This window comes from Sphaerodactylus townsendi, linkage group LG11 (genome assembly GCF_021028975.2).
Source record: "Sphaerodactylus townsendi isolate TG3544 linkage group LG11, MPM_Stown_v2.3, whole genome shotgun sequence".
NCBI lineage: Eukaryota > Metazoa > Chordata > Lepidosauria > Squamata > Sphaerodactylidae > Sphaerodactylus > Sphaerodactylus townsendi.
In genome coordinates this window covers 17,286,231-17,307,496 of record NC_059435.1, presented here as the reverse complement: position 1 = coordinate 17,307,496, position 21,266 = coordinate 17,286,231, and the positions used below count along the sequence as shown (strand labels likewise).

The 21,266-nt window shown below is 45.9% G+C and overlaps 1 protein-coding gene across 1 annotated transcript in view; it reads left to right on the top strand.

The window, feature by feature from the left end:
- The first annotated feature begins 6,709 nt into the window (after positions 1-6,709).
- The window catches only part of VOPP1 (VOPP1 WW domain binding protein), a 59,094-nt gene continuing 44,537 nt past the window's right edge, over positions 6,710-21,266 (top strand). The window contains exons 1-2 of the mRNA XM_048510453.1: positions 6,710-6,760; positions 16,589-16,623. Coding sequence (XP_048366410.1) covers positions 6,710-6,760; positions 16,589-16,623 — 86 coding nt within the window. The remainder of the gene's footprint in view (positions 6,761-16,588; positions 16,624-21,266) is intronic.

Below are 21,266 nucleotides of genomic sequence, written 5' to 3'. Positions count from 1 at the left end.
CTATGCATATTTTCCCCATCAACACCAAACATATTTAAGAATTAATATGTGCTGGATTACAAAGACATTAACCACAAGCATTGAAAAGATAGATGTTCTACCACAAACTTTCACAGATCACAACCCATTTGAACTATTACTGAGAACAAGCAGAAATGGACAAAGAAGATGGAGAATGGATGACAATTCGATGTTACAGGAAAAAGTAGTGAAACAATGTAAATATAAACTCCTCACATCAATTATAACAGGGTTATAATGAGTTGCAGTTGTGATAAATGAACCTGTTTTCCTTTTTTCTGTTTGCATGTGTGCCATTTACCCATTCAGGAAGTGATTGGAGACCATGGAAACAATTTGGATTGTTTCCACGCCTTCGCACGAAAACATTTCTTTCGCACGAAAACATGTTTTTACAATGCATGTGTAGCTGCGAAGGCATACAGAAATGAGCCCTTGCGGCCATGCTGGGTTTTCCCACAATCTGATCAGCTGCACCTGCGTAGCTTCACATGTTCAACACAACATTTAAAAAAACAGAGAAAAAGGAAATTCCCTGCAATGGCCAGGCAATAATGAATGTGAATAATGAATAAAAAACACAAAAAAACACAGAAATTCTGGACCACTCTGACAACCACTACGTCAGGCTACACAGAGAAGCCATTGAAATTCACAAGCACATGGACAATTTCAACAGGAAGGAAGAAACCATGAAAATGAACAGAATTTGGCTGCCAGTGTTGAAAAACTCTAGAATCAAGACAGTAACTGATCAGCTCCACACAAACACAGGACAACTATAGACTATAGCACTCAAAGGGAACAAAGACCAGGATACTTCTATTCAGATCCATTCACCTATTGACCTTGCTATCTTCATTGTTACTCCCATACTACCACTTCTCTGTGACTCACATGCCGGGCTACTCTATTCAGATGGCCTCACCTTTTGACCTCACAGAATATATACTCCACTTGCTTTTCATTCCTACCATCAGATCCTCTGAAGATGCCAGCCACAGATGCAGGTGAAACGTCAGGAGAGAATGCTGCTAGAACATGGCCATACAGCCTGGAAACCACACAGCACCCAAGTGATTCCGGCCGTGAAAGCCTTCGACAATACAATAATGAATGTGTTACTGTACATGTATGAGTGAAATGGTGGTCGTATTCACTGCAAAGGGGAGAAAACGTGCTTGGGAGACTTGTACAATGGTGGGTGCTCGGAGAATCAGCCTACAACATCTCCTGCAGGAGAGTCTTCAACCTGGGAATTTGCAAAAAGATTACTAGTTTAGTGATATTTGAAAGACCCTGGGGATATAAAAGGCTTACCGGAAAGTCATTCTGGGGAAGAGACCTGTGTGAAGTTCTTCTCCAAAATGCTATTTATACCATCCTCAAGACATTATATTTGTGCTGTGCGGAATCCACCATCGTGGTCTGGTTATTTTTGCCAGGAGCCTTTTTTGTTTTAACTCTGCTTGATCCTTATCTACTTTTCAACAAAGTTAAGAAAAAGAACTCCTGAACTACAATAAGGAAGTCTATTTAGCTTTTTAATATTTTTTTATCTTTTTAAAGATTGTTTATATGTGATAGTGTAAAATTATGATGACGATTGATGTCAGAGATTGACTCGACCCATATTGACTCGACCCATACAAATAAAAATTTAAAAAGAAAAGGTGTCTCAGAGCACCTTTGGATGTCAGGGTTTGGGAGGCTTATTATGCCTTTGTTATATTCTCTTTATTTGCAGATGTGCAAGTAGAGTCCACTGCAAATGGCCCAGATTAACCTCAGCTCTTCTGAATTGAGGTTAATCTGGGCCATTTGCAGTGGACTCTACTTGCACATCTGCAAATAAAGAGAATGTAACAAAGGCATAATAAATCTCCATAAGGGTAGCTGTGCTGTGCTAGTTTGTTGAAGCACAAAGGAACAGGAGCAACGTGGTTCTTCCAAGAACCATCACATTTAATTCCAGGATATGGAGTATATAACAACATGATTTCATATCCAGCCATACTCTGATGAAATATATGCTGGCAATGTTCATTTGAGCCACACAACTTGGTAACATCTCTCTTCAAATAAAAATTATATTTATCTCTCTTCAAATAAAAATTATATTTATCTCTCTTCAAATAAAAATTATATTTATTTTCCTAATTCATTTTCCAAATTAGCTAATACTGTGGAGTCTTTCAAATCAGTGCAATATGAATGCCAAGCCATAACTAAGTGGCTGTTCAAATCTGAATAAGGGTATGGTGTTTCAGAACCCGCTCAGACTTGTTAGTAGCACAGCTAATGACTTGAAGCCGTGTTCCAGTCAGAATGTTTGGACCTTCGCAATTTGTTCCTTCTGAAGCCACATTTATTATGGGATGCTTCCAACAGGAATATCGATTGTGATATGTAACGTTGAGGACCCATTACATCCCTGTGCTTATTTTTTTTTCTCTCTGCCAGACTGTCGGATTATGATAACTAATGGTCACATTAAAATGCAATTTTCATACTCAGAAAGGCCAAATCACTGATGCAGATTTGATTGGAATGGAAATTAAATTCTCGTGCAACATAAGGGCATTTGGGAGGAGGGTGATTCTGACCACGTGGAAAACAGCCAGGCAATCTCTGCGCCAGTTTTAATGTGTGGACGTGTTTCATGGGGATGCTTGTAATCTTGTCAAGAGCTTCCATGCCTCATCAGAGGCTGCCCTGGACCAGGACTGTTTCCACGCAGCCGCGGCTCTCTATGCACCTCTTGCTCCTGCTGAGAAGGTGAGGCATTGACAGTAGCAGCAGCCACTGTGTGGTTTCCCCCACTTTTCCTAGCCCCACACTCTTTGGATGTCAGGGTTTGGGGGGCTTTTTAAAAATGGCAATTGGTGTATGGCTGTAGCACGAGACCACTTGTCCAAATAACTTTTTTTAAAAAAATAGCTCTTGGATGGTCAGCAGGTAAGTGGAAAAGCATAAGAACATAAGAAAGAGCCTGCTGGATCAGACCAGAGTCCATCTAGTCCTGCACTCTGCTACTCGCAGTGGCCCACCAGGTGCCTTTGGGAGCTCATGTGCAGGAGGTGAAAGCAATGGCCTTCTGCTGCTGTCGCTGCTGCTCCTGAGCACCTGGTCTGCTAGGGCATTTGCAATCTCAGATCAAGGAGGATCGAGATTGGTTGCCATAGATCGACTTCTCCTCCATAAATCTGTCCAAGCCCCTTTTAAAGCTATTCAAGTTAGTGGCTATCACCACCTCCTGTGGCAGCATATTCCAAATACCGATCCTGCGTTGTGTGAAGAAATGTTACCTTTTATTAGTCCTAATTCTTCTCCCCAGCATTTTCAATGTATGCAAACTGGATCCAATCCACTTCAATCAGACATTACATGAAGCTGCTTTAGATTGAAAGGATTCTTTATTGCCAATATTTTTGTATCATCAACAGACATAGAAATAATTTGGCACACGGATGTTAATGCCCCTAATTTGATGTATCTGTAACATACCAGCGACTATTATTTTGTAGAATAAGCAGACACTGAGGAAGGTTTTGAAACAGGTCTAAACCTGGAGCCTGATTGGCCGAAAATGAGTTGGATTTCTGGCCACGCTGTGCCAATATTGGCTGGAAGCAAGTTGAATTTCTGCCTGCGGTCTGACAATATATGAATAAAAACTGGTCGAATTACTGCTGGTACTGATGAAAGCTAATGACTGGAAACAAGTCGAAGAGGGAGCAAGCATGTTTTCTGCTGCCGCAGAGACTAGGAATGGATTCACGGTGCAGGAAAAGAGATTCCACCTAAACATTAGGAAGAACTTTCTGACCGTCAGGGCTGTTGGACTGTGGAATTCACTGCCGCAGAGAGTGGTGGAGTCTCCTTCTTTGAAGAATTTCAAACGGAGGCTGGGTGCCCATCTGTCAGGGGTGCTTTGATTGTCTGTTCCTGCGTGGCAGTGGGTTGGACTTGAGGGCCCTTGTGGTCTCCTCCAACTCTATCATTCGGTGATGCTTGTATGATTAATACCAACTAGAAACAAGTTGAATTTCTGTCAGTATTGCGTCCACATATCAATGTAAGCAAATTCATTTCTGCCTGAACCGATGTAGCTGAAGCAAATAGAAGATTAAAAAACCACGACATAGGCTTCAGATTTTAATATTACATATTGTATCGAAACCTTTGCCAGGTTATTGGCCATTCATACAGAATCCTGTCTTGTATGATTAATACCAACTAGAGGAACCGGGTTTCACTGAAGTCGGTATCGCCTACTCAGAGAGGCTGGCAGCAGCTGTCCAGAGTCTCAGAGAAGTGGGGTCTTTCAAATCATCATTGTAAATGATTTTGGTCCTGGGTGCTTGACAGAAAGTATCCGCCCATATATTCCTGTTTGGACACTGAAGAAGAAGGAGAAGAGTTTGGATTTATATCCCCCCTTTCTCTCCTGCAGGAGACTCAAAGGGGCTTACAATCTCCTTGCCCTTCCCCCCTCACAACAAACACCCTGTGAGGTAGGGGGACTCCGAGAAGCTGTGACAAGCCCAAGGTCACCCAGCTGGCATGTGTCGGAGTGCACAGGCTAATCTGAATTCCCCAGATAAGCCTCCACAGCTCAGGCGGCAGAGCTGGGAATCAAACCGGGTTCCTCCAGATTAGATACACGAGCTCTTAACCTCCTACGCCACTGCTGCTCCCACACTGAGGTCAGAGGAAGAGGCTGTTGTGTCTCCGTCCGAGGGGAGGGGTTGAGAGTAGCCTGAAGGGCCTTCTCAGCAGAATTCCCTCCCACCAGAGTCCCACCAGGCGCCTACTCTTCTGGAGTTTTGGCGCCTGGCAAAGACCGTTCTCTTCACCTGGGCATTTAGCTGATTCCCCCCTATTGGCACCCTGGGCGCCATTCTGAAAACATGAGGGCGGCACTCGAACCATCTCCAAATAGACAAAATCAACATCTGTCAGATTCAAACGGCAGCCCTGCTGGGATCCGCACAAATACTACCCCGATACAATCTGACATCCTAGGCCTCTGGGCGAGGCTCGAATTGTAACGAAAGGCCAACAACCAGCTGAACAACTGGCAGCCGTGACCTGAAACAACATTTAATAATAATAATAAAACAAAATTAAATAATAATCATCGACTACATGGTCCTTCTTAAACCAGAGGTGTCAGGGTTTGAACCAAGAACCAACCTTCTGCCTGCAAAGAAGATACTCTACCACCGAGCCACAACTCCTCTCCTTATTGTAGTCCCACTTTTTCGTAGGGGTTAACTCCTTGTGACTTTTGGTTTTGTGCAGAATGGAAGGGCCCTTTCTGGAGCTCTTAACTACTTAACATGCAAGGGAGGGGAGGGAAGGGGAGGGGCCCTGGCATCTGGGCATGGCCCACCCACCCTAGCGGAGGGAGGGGGAGGGGAGGGAGGGGTGGCATGCAAGGGAGGGGGGGGAAGGGGACAGTCTTTGTCCTGCTGATACCCCATGTTCTCAGGATGGCATGTTGGAAAGCATGGACTTTGATCTCCTTGCCGTGGAAGTCGTTTAGTGTTTTTAAATCGGCGTTATTAAATCACTGTAGTGCCATTTCTATCTCTGCCATCGAGTCCACCTGTTGAAGCATCCCTTTCCTCCAGGGGAATTGATCTCTGCAATCTGGGGATGAGCTGTAATTCCAGGGGATGTCCAGATCTCAAGGGCAAACTGACTGGCATCTCTGCTCCCAACTCATCTCCGACAGCTGTAACCTCAAGTCTCTCTGCAAAGGGGCACGTTTATTTCCAAATATTCCTGTCGTTGGCTTTTGTGGGTTTTCTTGGGCTGGTGGTTTTTGCTCCTAACATTTCACCCACACCTGTGGCTGCTGGCATCTTCAGAGGCATGTCACGGTGAGACGCGTTCCTCTTCAGGACACAGTGTGGCATGGTTGTGTGGTGGTGGGGTGTCTATTCTGCCCACTTCATGGGGGGTGTGGGGTGTGTGTGTGTGTGTGTCTGACAGAGAGAGAGGCACATTTGCATGTGTCTGGTTGGAGCCCATTCACAATTGCGTTGCTGTTGCACAGGCGACCGCCTTGCCCATTCCTGCATTCCTGCCTTGCCTTTCGCCTTTTCCTTGCCCCACACCTCACTCTCTGGCTGTTGCAGCCTCGGTCCATGGCCCGCGGGGTGGGGTGGGGGGCCGTTCTTCCCTTGCCAAAAGTGAACCCGTGTCCAGATGTCCTCAACTGACGCGTGTCCCCTTGGAGCCCCCTGGCGGCGCGCCCCCGTTGCGCGCGTCTTTCCCGGCCCGCGTTTGGAGGCGGAGCAGGAGGAGGGTCGCTGCTGCGGGGCGGGCCCGGGGGCGGGGCCCAGCAGCCTCCCACCCCGGCCGGCCGCTCTGCTAGCTGCGCTCCGGCCTCCCTTTGTGCTCCAAGCCCGGGAAGCCTCCGCCGGGAAGCGCCCGGGCCGGCCCCGCCTGCCGAGCCGCCGCGGAGCGCCTCTGGCCTCTGCCTGACCTCCTTCCCTTCGGCTATTCCTGGAAAGCCACCCGGGGAGGGACCGGCCGCTCCGCCGCCGCCGCCGCCCCGCGCCTTCTCCCCGCTTGGGATCCGCGCCCTGCCTCCTCTGCCTTTGCGCTCTGGAACAGACACGGATGTTGCCCGCCGCGGCTTTCCTGCACGTCTGAACCCCCGACCGCGACAGCGATGAACCCTTTCCAGCAGGGGGCGTGCTGGATCCTCGTTCTGCTCCTGGAGGTAAATCTGGAAAAATAACCCCCCCCCCCCCCCCAAAAAAAAAAGAAAAAAAAAAGAAAAACCCCTCCAAACCCCTTATGAGACTAGTTACAAAATTGCGAGAGCTGTCCTGGGTGCGTTTGCTCGGAAGTAAGTCTTACTCCCAAGAAATTGTGCATATTATTGCAGCCTGCCAAGGTCTCTCTTTCAGGTGGAAAGGGGCATCTCCATACAATGAGATGTGGACCTTACTGGAGAGAGAAAGGTATGCCTGGGCTTGAAGTGGAAGGGAGGTAACAGGGTGAACCCTCCAGATTCTTGTGCCTAGAAACTAGGCTCCTGCAGGGAAGTGGTTTAGCCTGACCTGCTGGTTTTCTGCATGCAGGGAATTTTTGTTTTAAGCACAGGGCAGCGTATGATTGTTTGACCGTCTCCTATCTGGTCTTCTAGATATTGCAAAGAGTTCTTCTAAGCGCCTTTCCTCAGATTTAGAAAAAGCAGGCTGTAATACTGGGAGGGTGAAATTTTTAGTGTTGGGGACTGGTTTTCTTTTGGGACCCTTTTACCTCTTGGAATACTAGTCCACCTTAATTTTTGTCCTTCTAGAGGGGGCGAAACACACATCTTTTATCATGTGAAGGTGGAAAGCAGTTTTGGAGAGGTAGAATTTAGGCCTGAGGAGTGAGGGTCAAGAGCCCAGACTCCACAGGTGCTTTTCATTTTTTTAAAAGTATGTATGACTATACATAATAAATAATTGGATCCTGAGAATGAGGCTTAAGTGCTTAATGGACCTGAAAGCATCCAGAACAGGGAGAGCTGATTCTGTCAACTTGGATGTTCTGTTCAGTCCTCAAGAGATCAGATTGATGGCTGAACTCTCCAACGCTAAGTGGATTCTTGTTTGAATCAACAGCAAAGTAGTTTTGTATTCTCTTTGGTATTGCTTTGCTGGTATTGCTCTCATTTTCTTCTGCTCTCTTCCAGGGGCATCGGGGATTTTTATTTGCAGAGAAAGAGCAGGGAATGTTAATTATAGGTTGGAAACGAATACAAAGAGATCTTCCCTGGGTCCTCAGAAATCTAGAGAGAAACCCTCTGGGGCAGCATTTGTGTGAAATAATTTCTGTGGTGCTTTCCCTTTAAATTGCATTCTGAGCCTCTCATTTCCGCTGCAAATCTTTTAAAGTAAGGTAGAGGTGATGAATGGTTAAATAGAGAGATCTTAGGTCTTTCTGCCTGCCCAGCAGCTAGGCCAAGATAGATGAGAGTGGGCTGTGGTTATTCAGGTGGTGAGAAAATGCACACTGCACATGCTCAGAGACCCCCTTGTTCTCTCCACAGCTAAGATCCAACATTGGAAGCAGGATCTTGGATTAAGCTGCTTTTTCTTCGTTCTTTATACTGTCTTCATAGCTCACTTCTCTTGCTAAGACGGGAGATGAGCTACAAATGTATAAAACCACACAGCACAACAATAATGCTGAATACAATGCCTAATCTAATGGCAAGATTAGATTACAAAAATCAGAAAACCAATGCAATAAAACCAAAAGAATCGTGCACTAAAACTACAGCCCCGTTCCCTGAGCAATTCTGTTTGACGTAATCTGTGGAACAGGAGCAGTCTGGGAGCCCTCCTGACCTCCTTAGGCATGCCGTTTGGGGGCTAAGTTTGGCTGAAAGGAAGAGCTAAAAATATCCCAGGGTAATGAGGCAGCCCGGAGCTACCGATGCTAGGAAGAGTGGAAGGCGGCAGGAAAGGAGGAAGATGCAACACGAGATGAACTGACTGAATAGAGGAAGCCGGGGCTCTCAGTTTGCAAGCCCTGGGCAAAGCTGTTCAGGATGGTATGTTTTGGAGGCCATTAATTCATAGGCTCCGCATGAGTTGGAAGCGTTCTGATGGTACACCCAGGGCTATTCCGTTTGCCTTCAGATCGAGTGTGTGAGGCACAAATGCTTGCATTAGACCACTGTTTCTAGTGTGCTCTTTGCTTTTAGTGTGCAGATCAAATAAACATCTCAAACAGGCAAGGCGAAACCGTGTGTTTTAATTGGATGTTTGGAACAGGGTCTCCGATTGAACACCCGAAGTCGCTTTATACTGAGTCAGATCCTTGGTTCATTGAAGTCACCATTGTTTACAACTGCTGCCCAGGATCTAAGGTCGAGGCCTGTTACATCACCTACTTGATCCTTTTAACTGAGGATTGAAACTGGTCCATGCCAAGTAGATGCTCTCTCACTGAGTCACGGCTCCTCCCCTCCCCTCCGTTTTAGTACTCCAGTTTTGATTTGTCTGGGAAATGGAAGTTAGTTGACATACAACAGCAGTCTTGCTAGAAGGAGATTTTAGTTACCACCCAGTCCTCTGCAGAGTGAAATGCCCCTAAACCTTGTGAACTTGGGGAGGGGCTGTGTTTCCGGATAGACGTCTAGTTTGTAATCAGAAAGTCCCAGTTTCACCCCCTGGTACCCAAAGGATGCCGGGTTGGGAAACATACCCCTTATGTCTGAGAGAACAGCTGTCAATCAAACTATTGTGGACTAGGTAGACCAGTGTGACTTGTGGTATGGTAGCTTTGTGGGCTCAAGAGAGTGGTCCTTCTGTTATCCCCATCATAGGAAGGATTTAGGACTGTAGATCTACCTAGCCCAAGGAAGGATGCCCAGGTGGATCATACGGCCCCATCTGCTGGGTCATGATCCTACTCTCTGGAAGATTCCAGAGAGTACCATATGCAGAACCAATTCGCCCTTGTGATTCAGAAACTATTGAAATTGTACAACATATTTTATTTTTCTGCTCATTCTATGCTGCGATTCGGGCCAAGTTCTTAACCCCTGTTCTGGCACTGAGAACCAAGTCTTCTGTTGCAGCTTTGGCATCCTTCTTATTAAATAGCCCTTCTGCAGATCTGTGCGAGCGGGTAGCCAGTTCTCTACAGGGCACTATAAATCTTCGTGCCGTTAGGAAGAAGTGTCAATTTTAGGTTCTGTAAAATGATAACATATGCATTTTTGTTTTGTATTACTTTTTAATGTCAATCCACTGTGGCTCCTTTTAATTATTATACTGGGTTATACTTTTGTCGCCGATAAAGGCCTATGTATGTATGCTGGGTCATGAGCCCCTTTGAGAGAGCTGTGACCGGCCCAAGGTCGCCCATCAGACTTCATGTGAAGGAACTCAGGCAATACCAGTGGTGGTGAACTATGGCACGGGTGCCAGAGGTGGCACTCAGAGCCCTCTCTGTGGGCACACATGCACAGAGTTCGTCATGTGGGGGGGAAATGCCCCCCCCCCCACATCTAAGCTGGCCTGGGCCGCTGGACTCGATGTGCATTCACCTCAGCGAGCAGGGAGGACTCGGCTAGTGGGCCTGGTGCCTGTGCTCCAGTTGGCTGCTACCTGAGGTGGGGGTGGGGGGAAGAGGCAGCAGAGATGCTAGAGAGGCGCAGAGCAGCACATGTGGGTCTTGCTGGAGGCTACAGCAGGCTGGCCCCTGCTCGAGGGGGTTATTCAGGTTAAATTGCCGTGCTGGCACTTTGTGATATATAAGTGGGGTTTGGGTTGTAATTTGGGCACTCGGTCTCGAAAAGGTTCGCCATCACTGGGCTATACTATACTATGCCATTCTGCATCACAGTTACAACGGGCCTGATGCTTATTTACTTTGTGTGGGCCCCACCTTTCTCCATAATGGGGACCCAAATAGGCTTACATCGTTCTCCTCTGCTCCATGTTATTTTCCCTGCTGGCTGTCTTAGAAAGAAGAAGAGTTTGGATTTGTACTGCCCATTTCTCTCCTGCAAGGAGACTCAAGGCGGCTTACAAACTCCTTTCCCTTCCTCTCCCTACTGCAGACCCCTTGTGAGTCAGGTGAGGCTGAGAGAGTTCCGAAGAACTGTGATTGACCCAAGGTCACCCAGCAGGCTTCATGTGTAGGAGCGAGGAAACAAATCCAGTTCACCAGATAAGAATTCACTGCGTATGTGGAGAGAGGGGAATCAAACCCAGTTCTTCAGATTGGAGTCCACCTGCTCCTAACCACTATGCCACGCTGACTTAACTTGGCCATCTCAGCCAACTTTAGTACCTCTGCCTATCTGTGGTGCCCCTCCTCATGTGGGTTGTATTTCCTGTCTTCAGTTCTCTTGATTGGCTGCTCAGCTCCTTCCCTTGCAGCCAATGAGTTCACAACTTGGGCTTCCGCTTGTCACATGACTCTGATTTTCCTGTCCTTATGTCACATACTTGCCACTCAGATGAGTCCCATTTCTGGAAAGGTAGATTTAGGGCAATATTTCAGTGATTGCTTCATCGTTACAGTCTCTCCTGGCCTGGGCTATCCCTTCTGGCAGCATCACCCAAAGCCTGGATGCTGGGCTTGAGGAATGCTTGCCGACGTCCTGTGGCCAGTGTAGATTGCTAAATTTGGGCAGTTTGCACAGTGCTGCTAGCTTGGCATGTTTCTTGTGCACACCTCGGGTGAGGCAGAAAGCAAGATGCAGCCAGCCTAGAATACCGACCCTCCGGGCATTCCAGATCAGTGTACATGGCTTTCCCCATTCATGTGCTTAGCCTAGCCCCATGGAAGAATAGGAATGTGTGCCCTAGTGGCCGAAGCTTCCAGCAGTATGTTGTGTGATGTCTGGTCATCTCACTGCTTGTCAGAAGCTGTAAAGAGCAAAGCGCCGTGTCCTGCAGTGATTAGTTTGTGGAAATCATAGATAGTTTGCGATTCCCTGTAAACAGTTTCTGTCGTCTCCCTGAGGGTTCTAATCTCTCTGACCTCCCATTCCTGGAGAAATGAAACAGAGAGACAAACACAGCCTGGGTCCCTGCAAGCATTTGCTTTCAAGAGATTCCCAGAAGTCCATGGGAAACTTAATAGCTGTCAGTCTGCTCCCCATTTTTAAAGTCAAAGCCACGGATTGCGGATCAAGCAGCAAACAGTAGGGAGAAGCAGTTAAGTTTGCAATGAACAGTCAATTTACTTAGGAGAAACCCTGTAGGTGTCAAACTCATGGCCCTCCAGATGTTATGGACTACAGTTCCCATCATCCCCTGCCAGCATCATGATGGCAGGGGATGATGGGAACTGTAGTCCATAACATCTGGAGGGGCGGTATCTCCAGTAGGTTTTAATGGGAGGGCTCTCAGGGCATGTTGGTGGTGTTTTTGCCCACATGTATTTTTTGCCTGCTGTTTGGGGTTTCTTTGGGTCTACAGGTTGATCATTTGAGCCTTTGAAAATGTGCAAAGGGGTTTACCTCTGAAGAATTGGGATCTGGTTACACCCATCTGAGGCTATTATCAGCAGGGCTTCTTGTCTGGTCTTAGCATTTTTTTTTTTTTAGAAATGTCTCTTTGCATTTTAGTCCATTGTTTTTGAAACCATCAACCCTCCCTCCCCCCCCCCCCGCAACAGTTGCCCCCAAAGCTCTTGGTTGCCTGGAATATGATTCAGGAGGTGAGTGATCTTATACTAGGGACCTCCTTCATGCATGGATGCTGACCCCAGGACACAGCCTAGCCCTAGCTCCATGGTGGCGAACCTTTGGCACTCCAGATGTTATGGAATACAATTCCCATCAGCCCCTGCCAGCATGGCCAATTGGTCATGCTGGCAGGGGCTGATAGGAATTCTAGTCCATAACATCTGGAGTGCCAAAGGTTCACCACCACTGCCCTAGCTAGACATGGTTAATTCCATGGGGAGTCAATCATACTCTTAAATATCTTCTACTGAATCCAGTTGGGTTCCTTCTCTTCTGTTGGCTTGTAGCCAGCATATTTAGCACATCATCAGAAAATGCTGGCCATCATGAATGGACCTGAATGTTACAAGGACTTCGTGTTGTGTGTGTGAGTATGCAATGTGTGTGTGTGTGTGTGTGTGCAAAAACTTCACTCAGAGGAATATAACTTTAGAATCTCTTAGTGTAGGTTGGGTCACCCAGTATCTAAAATGGTAGGTAGGTTTGCTCTTATCTTAAACAGTGACCTTAAGTGGAGTGCTTTACTTCCCACCCCCACCCCCCACAAATGAAATACAGACTTTTGCTCACATTAGAGAAACTTCGGCCCTTTCCATACAATGTTTCCAGGATATTTTCAATCCTCCCCTTGACCTCAATGTTTGCCGCCCCCCCGCCCCCCGGATTCATGGCCACCATGAGGATTTAAAAATTTTTGTTTTGCGTCTCCATTGAAACAATGCTTTCTAGATCCCCTGCTTCTGCGTTCTTTAGCTCCTTTAAATTGAGGCTTTGTAGGTTCACCCAAACTGTAAAAAATGAAAAGTGAGGAGAAAAGAACCGAGATCAGGAATGTGAAAAAATGGCACTGGAGAGAAAAGTTGGGTGAGGACACAGAGGCATAGAAAACGGCAGCGGGAAAGATAAAACATTTTAAATATGGGCGCGTAGCGAGGGAAGACTGCTCTGAAATGTTTCAGGCAAAAGAATCACTGTAAAAAGGTTTTCAGAAAAAAAATAGAGAAAAGGCCGCTTGGAGACATTTTGGGAACCAACCAGGAGAAAAAACAGTGCAGAATTCCAGACAGAAACATTTTATTTCCGATCTCAAAATGTTTTGATTGGTGTGTGTGGAACAGGCCTTCAAGGATGTTCATGAAGATACTGTAGAGAAGACCCAACCACTTATTAAATCCTCATGGTGGCCATGAATCATTTGGTGGGGGTGGGGGGGCACTTCAGTGACCCAACCACTGAAAGTTGGTCCAATCCTGCCTGCATAGCTCGGCTTTTTCTTATGCACAACAGAACCCACGTACTGTTTCTTGATCGCTCTTGGGCAGTGGTCTTCAGTTCATGGTTGGAGACCCTCAAGTGGTCACAGAGTCTGCTTCTACCTGTTTAGTTAAAAGGAAAATGACACTAAATAGAAGATGATTCCTTTAAGATGCTATACTGCCCCTCCCTGAATTGTTACTGGACATAATTGTAATTCATATCTGAATGTAAGATGACATTGGTAACTCTGCAGAGTTTTCAAGGCAAGAGACTTTCAGAGATGGCTTGCCATTGCCTGCCTTTGCGTAGGCTGAGAGAGTTCTGAGAGAACTGTGACTGGCCCAAGGTCACCGAGCGGGCTTTGTGTGGAGGAGCAGGGAATTGAACCTGGCTCTCCAGATTACAGTCCACCACTCTTAACCATTACACCACACTTCCATCATTGCTCTACAGTGTGACAAAAAATGGCATTGAATATTGGGAACTAGATTTTATTAGAGACTTGGAGAAGTACATCTGTAGTCAATGCAGGAAGCGATCTCTATTAAAACCATGGCAGTCTGTACATGGACTGTTCTGATTTTTGGCACAAGGAGTTCTTTTGTTTAATTGTTTGGGTTGTTTTTCTGAGCTCGGAGTGGGTGGGGAACAGTCTCTGCTTGCCTTCAATCTTCTGAGTCATGGCTCTTGAGTTGCCAGAGACCTTTGGGTATTCATAGTGTGTAAGTTAGAAACAGGGCACCAATGCTGAATCATTTCTGGAATGAGCCACTGGGGGAACTCCTTTGGTTGAAATTGGGCATGTTGCCAGCCAGAGGAAAGGGCACCCAAACAATTAAGTGGAATAAATGCTCATTTCCACCCGTGCGGCTTCTCAGATCAGCAATACTGTTACCCCTGAGAGTTCAGAAAAGAGCAAAATCCACCTTTTGAAGTGCCATAAATAGACAGGGAGACCATCCTCCCGAACCGCTCACTGAGCTTGAAAACGATCAATATTTGTAACTCTGATGTCAAAATTCACTATGAGTTCTCCCAAGCAATATTCATATAGCAGATGTAATGCTAAGATGCTCAAAACCTCAGGAACGTTAATGGGGCCAGGTGAAAAAACTGATGGAGAGGGGCCAAGAAAAGCAAATCAAGGAGGAGAAGATTTATACCCCACCTTTCTCTCCTGTAAGGAAACTCACAGTGGCTTACAAGCTCCTTTCCCTTCCTCTCCCCACAATAGACACTTGGTGAGGAGAGGTGGAGCTAAGAGAGTTCTGAGAGAACTGTGACTAGCCCAAGGTCACCCAGTAGGAGTGTGGAAACACATCTGGTTCACCAGATAAGCCTCCGCCACTCAGGTGGAGGAGTGGGGTTTTCCAGATTAGAATCCACCTGCTCTTAACCACTACACCACACCCGGTTTTCCAGATTAGAATCCACCTGCTCTTAACTGCTAAACCACACCCAGTTTTCCAGATTAGAATCCACCTGCTCTTAACCACTACACCACACCCGGTTTTCCAGATTAGAATCCACCTGCTCTTAACCACTACACCACACCCAGTTTTCCAGATTAGAATCCACCTGCTTTTAACCACTACACCATGCTGGCTCAGAGTTCTCCAAACTTATACCTCGTTTTTCCCTAAATGGGGACCTGAAAAGGCTTCCATCATTCTCCTTTCCTCCATTTTATCTTCACAACAGCCCTGTGAGGCAGTTTAGGCTAAGCGTATGTGCCTGTCCCATATTCCATCCCGCACGCTTCTGAGGCAGAGCAGGGAGCGTCACTTTCCCAGATCCTAGTCCAACTCTCTAACCGTTATGCCACGCTGCCTCTCTTTTTAAAAATAACACGAAGGAAAATGCTATGTTTTAAGGCCTAGGTGTCAAACTCACGGCCGTCCAGATGTTATGGACTACAGTTCCCATCATCCCCTGCCATCATCATGCTGGCAGGGGATGATGGGAACTGTAGTCCATAACATCTGGACAGCCGCGAATTTGACACCTGTGTTTTAAGGTATGGAAGGGTATACAGTACATATAACATCTTCATAATATTAAAAAAGGTAGGTAGCCTAAATGAAACGTATGGGGAAGGGACAGACAATTGGCCGAAGTGGCATTCACTTACCAGAGCATGTGTATACCAGTCAGGTTGCTTAGCTAGAGATCCAAAACATGGTGGGGAGATGGACGGCATCATGGCATGGTGTTTGAATTATTGGTAAGAGAAGGAAACAAGGCTTGCTCTTGTTTTCCATGGGACCGCTGCCCTTTGGGTAGCCTTTCGTCTCGGAGTGCCTGAAAACTGGGCCCTTTCGGTTGCTCTTGGCTCCCCAAAGGACTGAGTAATTACCCAAAACTGAAGGAGCAAAAGTCCCTGTAATTGTCCCTGGTTGCTGTGTTGAACTTCCAAAACACTGCATGGAACTAAGTCACCAGGGAGAGCTCTCCTTACCTGGTGGCCCCTTCGTTGCATGGCACCAATATGGTGGCCGCATAACTGCACACCTGAGTGGCTTACAGGGAACGTTGACTTCCACCCCTATGTACAGGGGCCATGAGTCTTGCCTAGGGAAGGACGTCTTAGAAATCTAATGAGGTTATTTATTTAAGGCACCTATCCATCAATCAATAAGGTACTTACCTGCTAATTAATAAAGCTTTGTAGGTGTTTAATCTTCACGTCAAGTATCCTGAGCAGTGTTGAGAGGAGGGAATATTTAAGGTGACTACTGGGTGGCGAATGATAAATAAGCTGTAACGCTCCCTTCCTCCCACCTGTTACACCAGAAATATCTTCAAGAAGCAGTGCAAATAGAGTGATATTCCTGTGTATTTTTGTGTTGTCGCTGTGCTATTCTTTGTGTAGACTTAAATGGGATTTTGTGTTGGGAGTTGTATCTGATCGCTTTAGCCATCCGAGCAATTTCCTATCTTGCTTGCACGCTTATCTGCAAATGCGTTATTTACCCACAGGTAAACCAGGCAAGAAGGCGTCTGGGTTGATTTTGACGACTGGCAGAGTTTTCCTTGCATTTTCTCTGTGTTCCTGCAGCTTTGTGAAAATCTCTCTTTGCGCAGCTACAAGAGACGCAGCTGCAGCAGCAAGCTTTGAAGTGTGCGGCAGTACATTAAACTGAAATACAGCAATAGACACGGGAGTTGTTCGTACCTTATGTTCTCAACCTCTTTCCCCCTCTGGATTCTAATTTGGAAGGCTGTGTGTTTTGAAATGAAAAAGAGATTGATAGCAGGAAAGAGACGATGTGGCTACTGCAATTAATAAATATATGGGTTGCTGTAAGGTGGAAACTGCACAAATCACTGCCTACTGTATTTTTGTCCTACCTTTCTTCCAAAGACCTTTGGGTGGCTATGACAGATATCCGGGGTTGGGGGTTGGGGCAGGGCTTGCCTCCTCCCCTTAGAGGATTGCCTCCTCAGAATTTCAGTTTCCCATCTTCATCACGGTGCTAATTTTCCTAGTGGGAAATTAAACTGGATATGAGGGGGTAGGATTGGACCTGAGGTAAACCTGCCAAAGCTTAGGATGATCACAGAGATAAAACGGACAGGCTTGAAATGGTTTCTTTTTAAAAGGGGGCAAAACCAAAGTTTGTCTGAGGCCCCTTCCGCACACGCAAAATAATGCGTTTTCAAACCACTTTCACAACTGTTTGCAAGTGGATTTTGCTATTCCGCACAGCTTCAAAGAGCACTGAAAGCAGTTTGAAAGTGCATTATTCTGCATGTGCGGAATGAACCTGAGACAAGTGTTAACACTTCTGTTAAACTGTCATTCAAAGCCTAACTCTTCGTTTCCCTACTTTTCCCTTTTGGATCCTGTGCATTCTGACTAATGCTCTTTTGGACTCCTGTGCCTCTGGGGCTCCTTTCCCCACCACTGGGCAATCATTGGTTCTGTCACCAAACCGTGGTTTGTCACAATGTGATAAAGCTTAATGTGAGCTCCTGATCTGCATGCTCCTCTTTGCCCTTGTTTAGAAGCAAACCATAGTTTGCTCTTCCTTCTGAACAGCCAAATTAGGGATTTGTGTGTTGGCTGATTCAGATGCAATGATTTAAAGCAGGAATGAGTGCGTGAGAATTACTTGGGTCTTATTTATTTCAGGTACATACAGGGAGCAGCAGTGGCGTAGGAGGTTAAGAGCTCGTGTATCTAATCTGGAGGAACCGGGTTTGATTCCCAGCTCTGCCGCCTGAGCTGTGGAGGCTTATCTGGGGAATTCAGATTAGCCTGTGCACTCCCACACACGCCAGCTGGGTGACCTTGGGCTAGTCACAGTTCTTCAGAGCTCTCTCAGCCCCACCCACCTCACAGGGTGTTTGTTGTGAGGAGGGGAGGGCAAGGAGATTGTAAGCCCCTTTGAGTCTCTTTACAGGAGAGAAAGGGGGGATATAAATCCAAACTCTTCTTTTTCTTCTTCTACATTTCAGGTACAGCCAGGACCCAAAGGGGCAGCTACCCTGTCACTGGTAAAATGGGGAATTAACCCCTTGACATCACCTCCCAGGCCCCAATTTCGTACCCTGTGGTCACCAGTCCACATCAAAGTATGTTTTGGCAATAAGTTGCAACTGTGCCATCGTCTTGGGGCAAAGTTCAGGAAAGCTGATTATTCTGTGAGACATTCCTTGAGCTTCCATAATCAAACACTTTTCACCCAAGTGAAAATATTAAAAATATTCATTTTTAAAAAACACAAATTATATATATTTAAATATATTTATATTTGGCCCAACCACTGTTTCTCAGCTTAACCTACCTCGCAGGATGGTTGTTGTGAGCATAAAATGGAAGACAGGGGAACATATTTTAGTAAGCTGCTTTAGGGCCCTATTGAGGAGTAAAGCAGGGTATAAATATGTAAATAAGCAGTAAATGGGCTAGGCTGCTTCTCCTGTTGGCCTCAGTAATTTGGTGTTTGGTAGCCAAGAGGAAGGAAGTCTCAGCGGGAACTAATTTTGGAACAGATGAATAACTAGTGATATGCTCGGGCGAGCAGCTATTAAATGGTTTTGAGGCGGACTCGTAGCTTTTGTGAATTAATTTGCAGAGCTGTTCCATTATTAGCAATCTGAGAGAAAAGCTGGTTTTACTGGCCAGAGCAACTGCGGCCCGCCAAGTGCAGCGTGAAGATAACAAGTCACGTGAGAATTTTCCACTCATGAATATTGTTTTGTTGAATCATCCGCAGACTCTGGTAATATAGCGACTTCTTCTAAATTTTGCGGTAGCTTTTCTTTGCCTTCAGTGTTCTTGTCCATTCTGGAGCTGGAGGCACAGAGAAATGCTGAACTCCATATATGTTCTGAGCGACGCCATAAAAAATCAACAGGGCCTTCATTTGTTTGTTTGTTTGTTTGTTTGTTCATTCATTCGTTTGTTTGTTTGTTATATCGCCCTTCCCTGAGGGGCTCAGGGCGGTTTACAGTACAAGAGAGCTAGAGCGGTGTCATGGTTAGTGGCTTATTCTGCTTAAATCGCCAAAAACATTTGCAAAGTGTGTGCAAAACATTTTCAATCCCCCCAGTTTGTCTGCACTCACCCCCTCGAAACGATTCCTGGTTGCCAGTTTGTGATTTTCCAGTTTTTAAAATTATTTGTGGCTTTGATGCTTTGTGCTGCCATTAGCCTTGGCTTGTGTAAATGATGCTTTGTAGATTTCACCCTCACCCCAAACCAGAACAGACGAAAAATGAACAGGCCAGACAGATCAGAGTGAGTTCAGAAAATGGTGCCAAGGAGGAAGTCCGGAGACTGCAGAGAGGCATGAAAAATGTCTTAGAATCATAGAGTTGGAAGAGATCACAAGGGTCATCAAGTCCAACCCCCTGCAATGCAGGATCACACCATCAAAGGAGCAGCAGTGGCGTAGGAGGTTAAGAGTTCGTGTATCTAATCTGGAGGAACCGGGTTTGATTCCCAGCTCTGCCGCCTGAGCTGTGGAGGTTTATCTGGGGAATTCAGATTAGCCTGTGCACTCCCACACACGCCAGCTGGGTGACCTTGGGCTAGTCACAGTTCTTCTGAGCTCTCTCAGCACCACTTACCTCACAGGGTGTTTGTTGTGAGGGGGGAAGGCAAGGAGATTGTAAGCCCCTTTGAGTCTCCTGCAGGAGAGAAAGGGGGGATATAAATCCAAACTCTTCTTCTTCTTCTAGATGTGTAATATCTTCCATGGAAAAGTCTTAATGCACTCATGAAATGTTCATTAAGCCCGATCACATGGAAATAACACACGAGTGGCCTTAAACTGGCTTAGCCAGGCACAGAGGGGAGGATTACAAATACATTATTATAAATTTTACAGTATTTTTCAGGGTAAACAAATATTAGCTGAATGTGGCTATGCTTAGCTGAGTTTGTGATACAGAAAAGCACTTCAAAAAAAGGCAGGAGGAATCAGACTTGGGCCGCTATATCTCGCCTTTCCAAAATGTTCTTGTACCTGGGCCAATGGCCTGTCTTTATTCAGTTGCTTAAATGTACTATGAAACTAGACCTTGCTATGCGTGAGTGCTTGTCAATGTTCAATAAGGTTTAAAGATTATAACTTTTATGGGCTTTCATTACCTGGAATCCACATATTTGAAGGACCATCCTTTTATGTGTCCTTGGCCCCTTCCGCACACGCAAAATAATGCGTTTTCAAACCACTTTCACAACTGTTTGCAAGTGGATTTTGCCATTCCGCACAGCTTCAAAGAGCACTGAAAGCAGTTTGAAAGTGCATTATTCTGCATGTGCGGAATGAGCCCTTGTGTGCCTGCCAAATATGATTATCAGCTGTCTGCTGGCTATCCCACCATTGGTAATAGACAATGTATGTTCTGATCTCTATCAGAAACTCTGGAGTACAGTTGTCAGTCACAGTAGACAACATTGACTTCGATGGACCAAGTGTCTGATGTAGTATAAGGCAGCTTCATGTAATTTTTTTTTAAATTAGAAAATCCCACTGGTGTTTCTTCTGTAATCCTTGACGGCAGGAATTCCCTCCCAAACGAAGTGATTTTTACCTGCCCTGATATAGATTTGCTCTCTGTCTCTGTGATCATCCCTTTTTAGTCAGAGCTGACAGAATATCAGCCGCAGAGATGGAAGAGCATGTGCAAAATGTATGCAGCAGGGTTCCACCACTACTCTACGTGCTTCTGTAGCAGTCATCTTCTGCCCAGATTTGCAAGTAAATGTTCTCTGTGGTAGGTAGAGTTTTTCCTCCTTTGCCGAAGAGCTCACACTAGAAGCCGCCCGCTTTCACTTCAGGGAAAATAGTTTGGAGCAGCCTATCTGAATTGCTAAGCGGGGTGGAGAAAGTCATTATTTAGATTTCAGGGGTGTGACTGTTGTTGCTGACATTCTGATGCTGCTTGTATATTTGTTTTTGTGCCCCACACTACCTTCTCAGCATGTATGTAAATTTCCCAGTAAGCAGCTTATTAAAGTGGGTATCATAAATATTCAGTGTGTGTTTGTTTTCCTGAAGGTATCAAAGCTCATAAGGCCACGGTGGACTTCTACCTTTACATTTTAATATTGCTAGGGTTTCATTTTTTCTCTGGCATTTTAGTTCCAGGACTGTTTGGGGGCTGGTTTGAAGAACATTGTTTCTTCCCCTGAACATCTAGGGTAGTAAGGCAAGAAAAACACATATAAAGATGTGTTTTTATTTATAGGATGCATTTCGTTCTATTGTGCACCTTGTTGAATTTCACGACAGGCGTGAAGATTGTA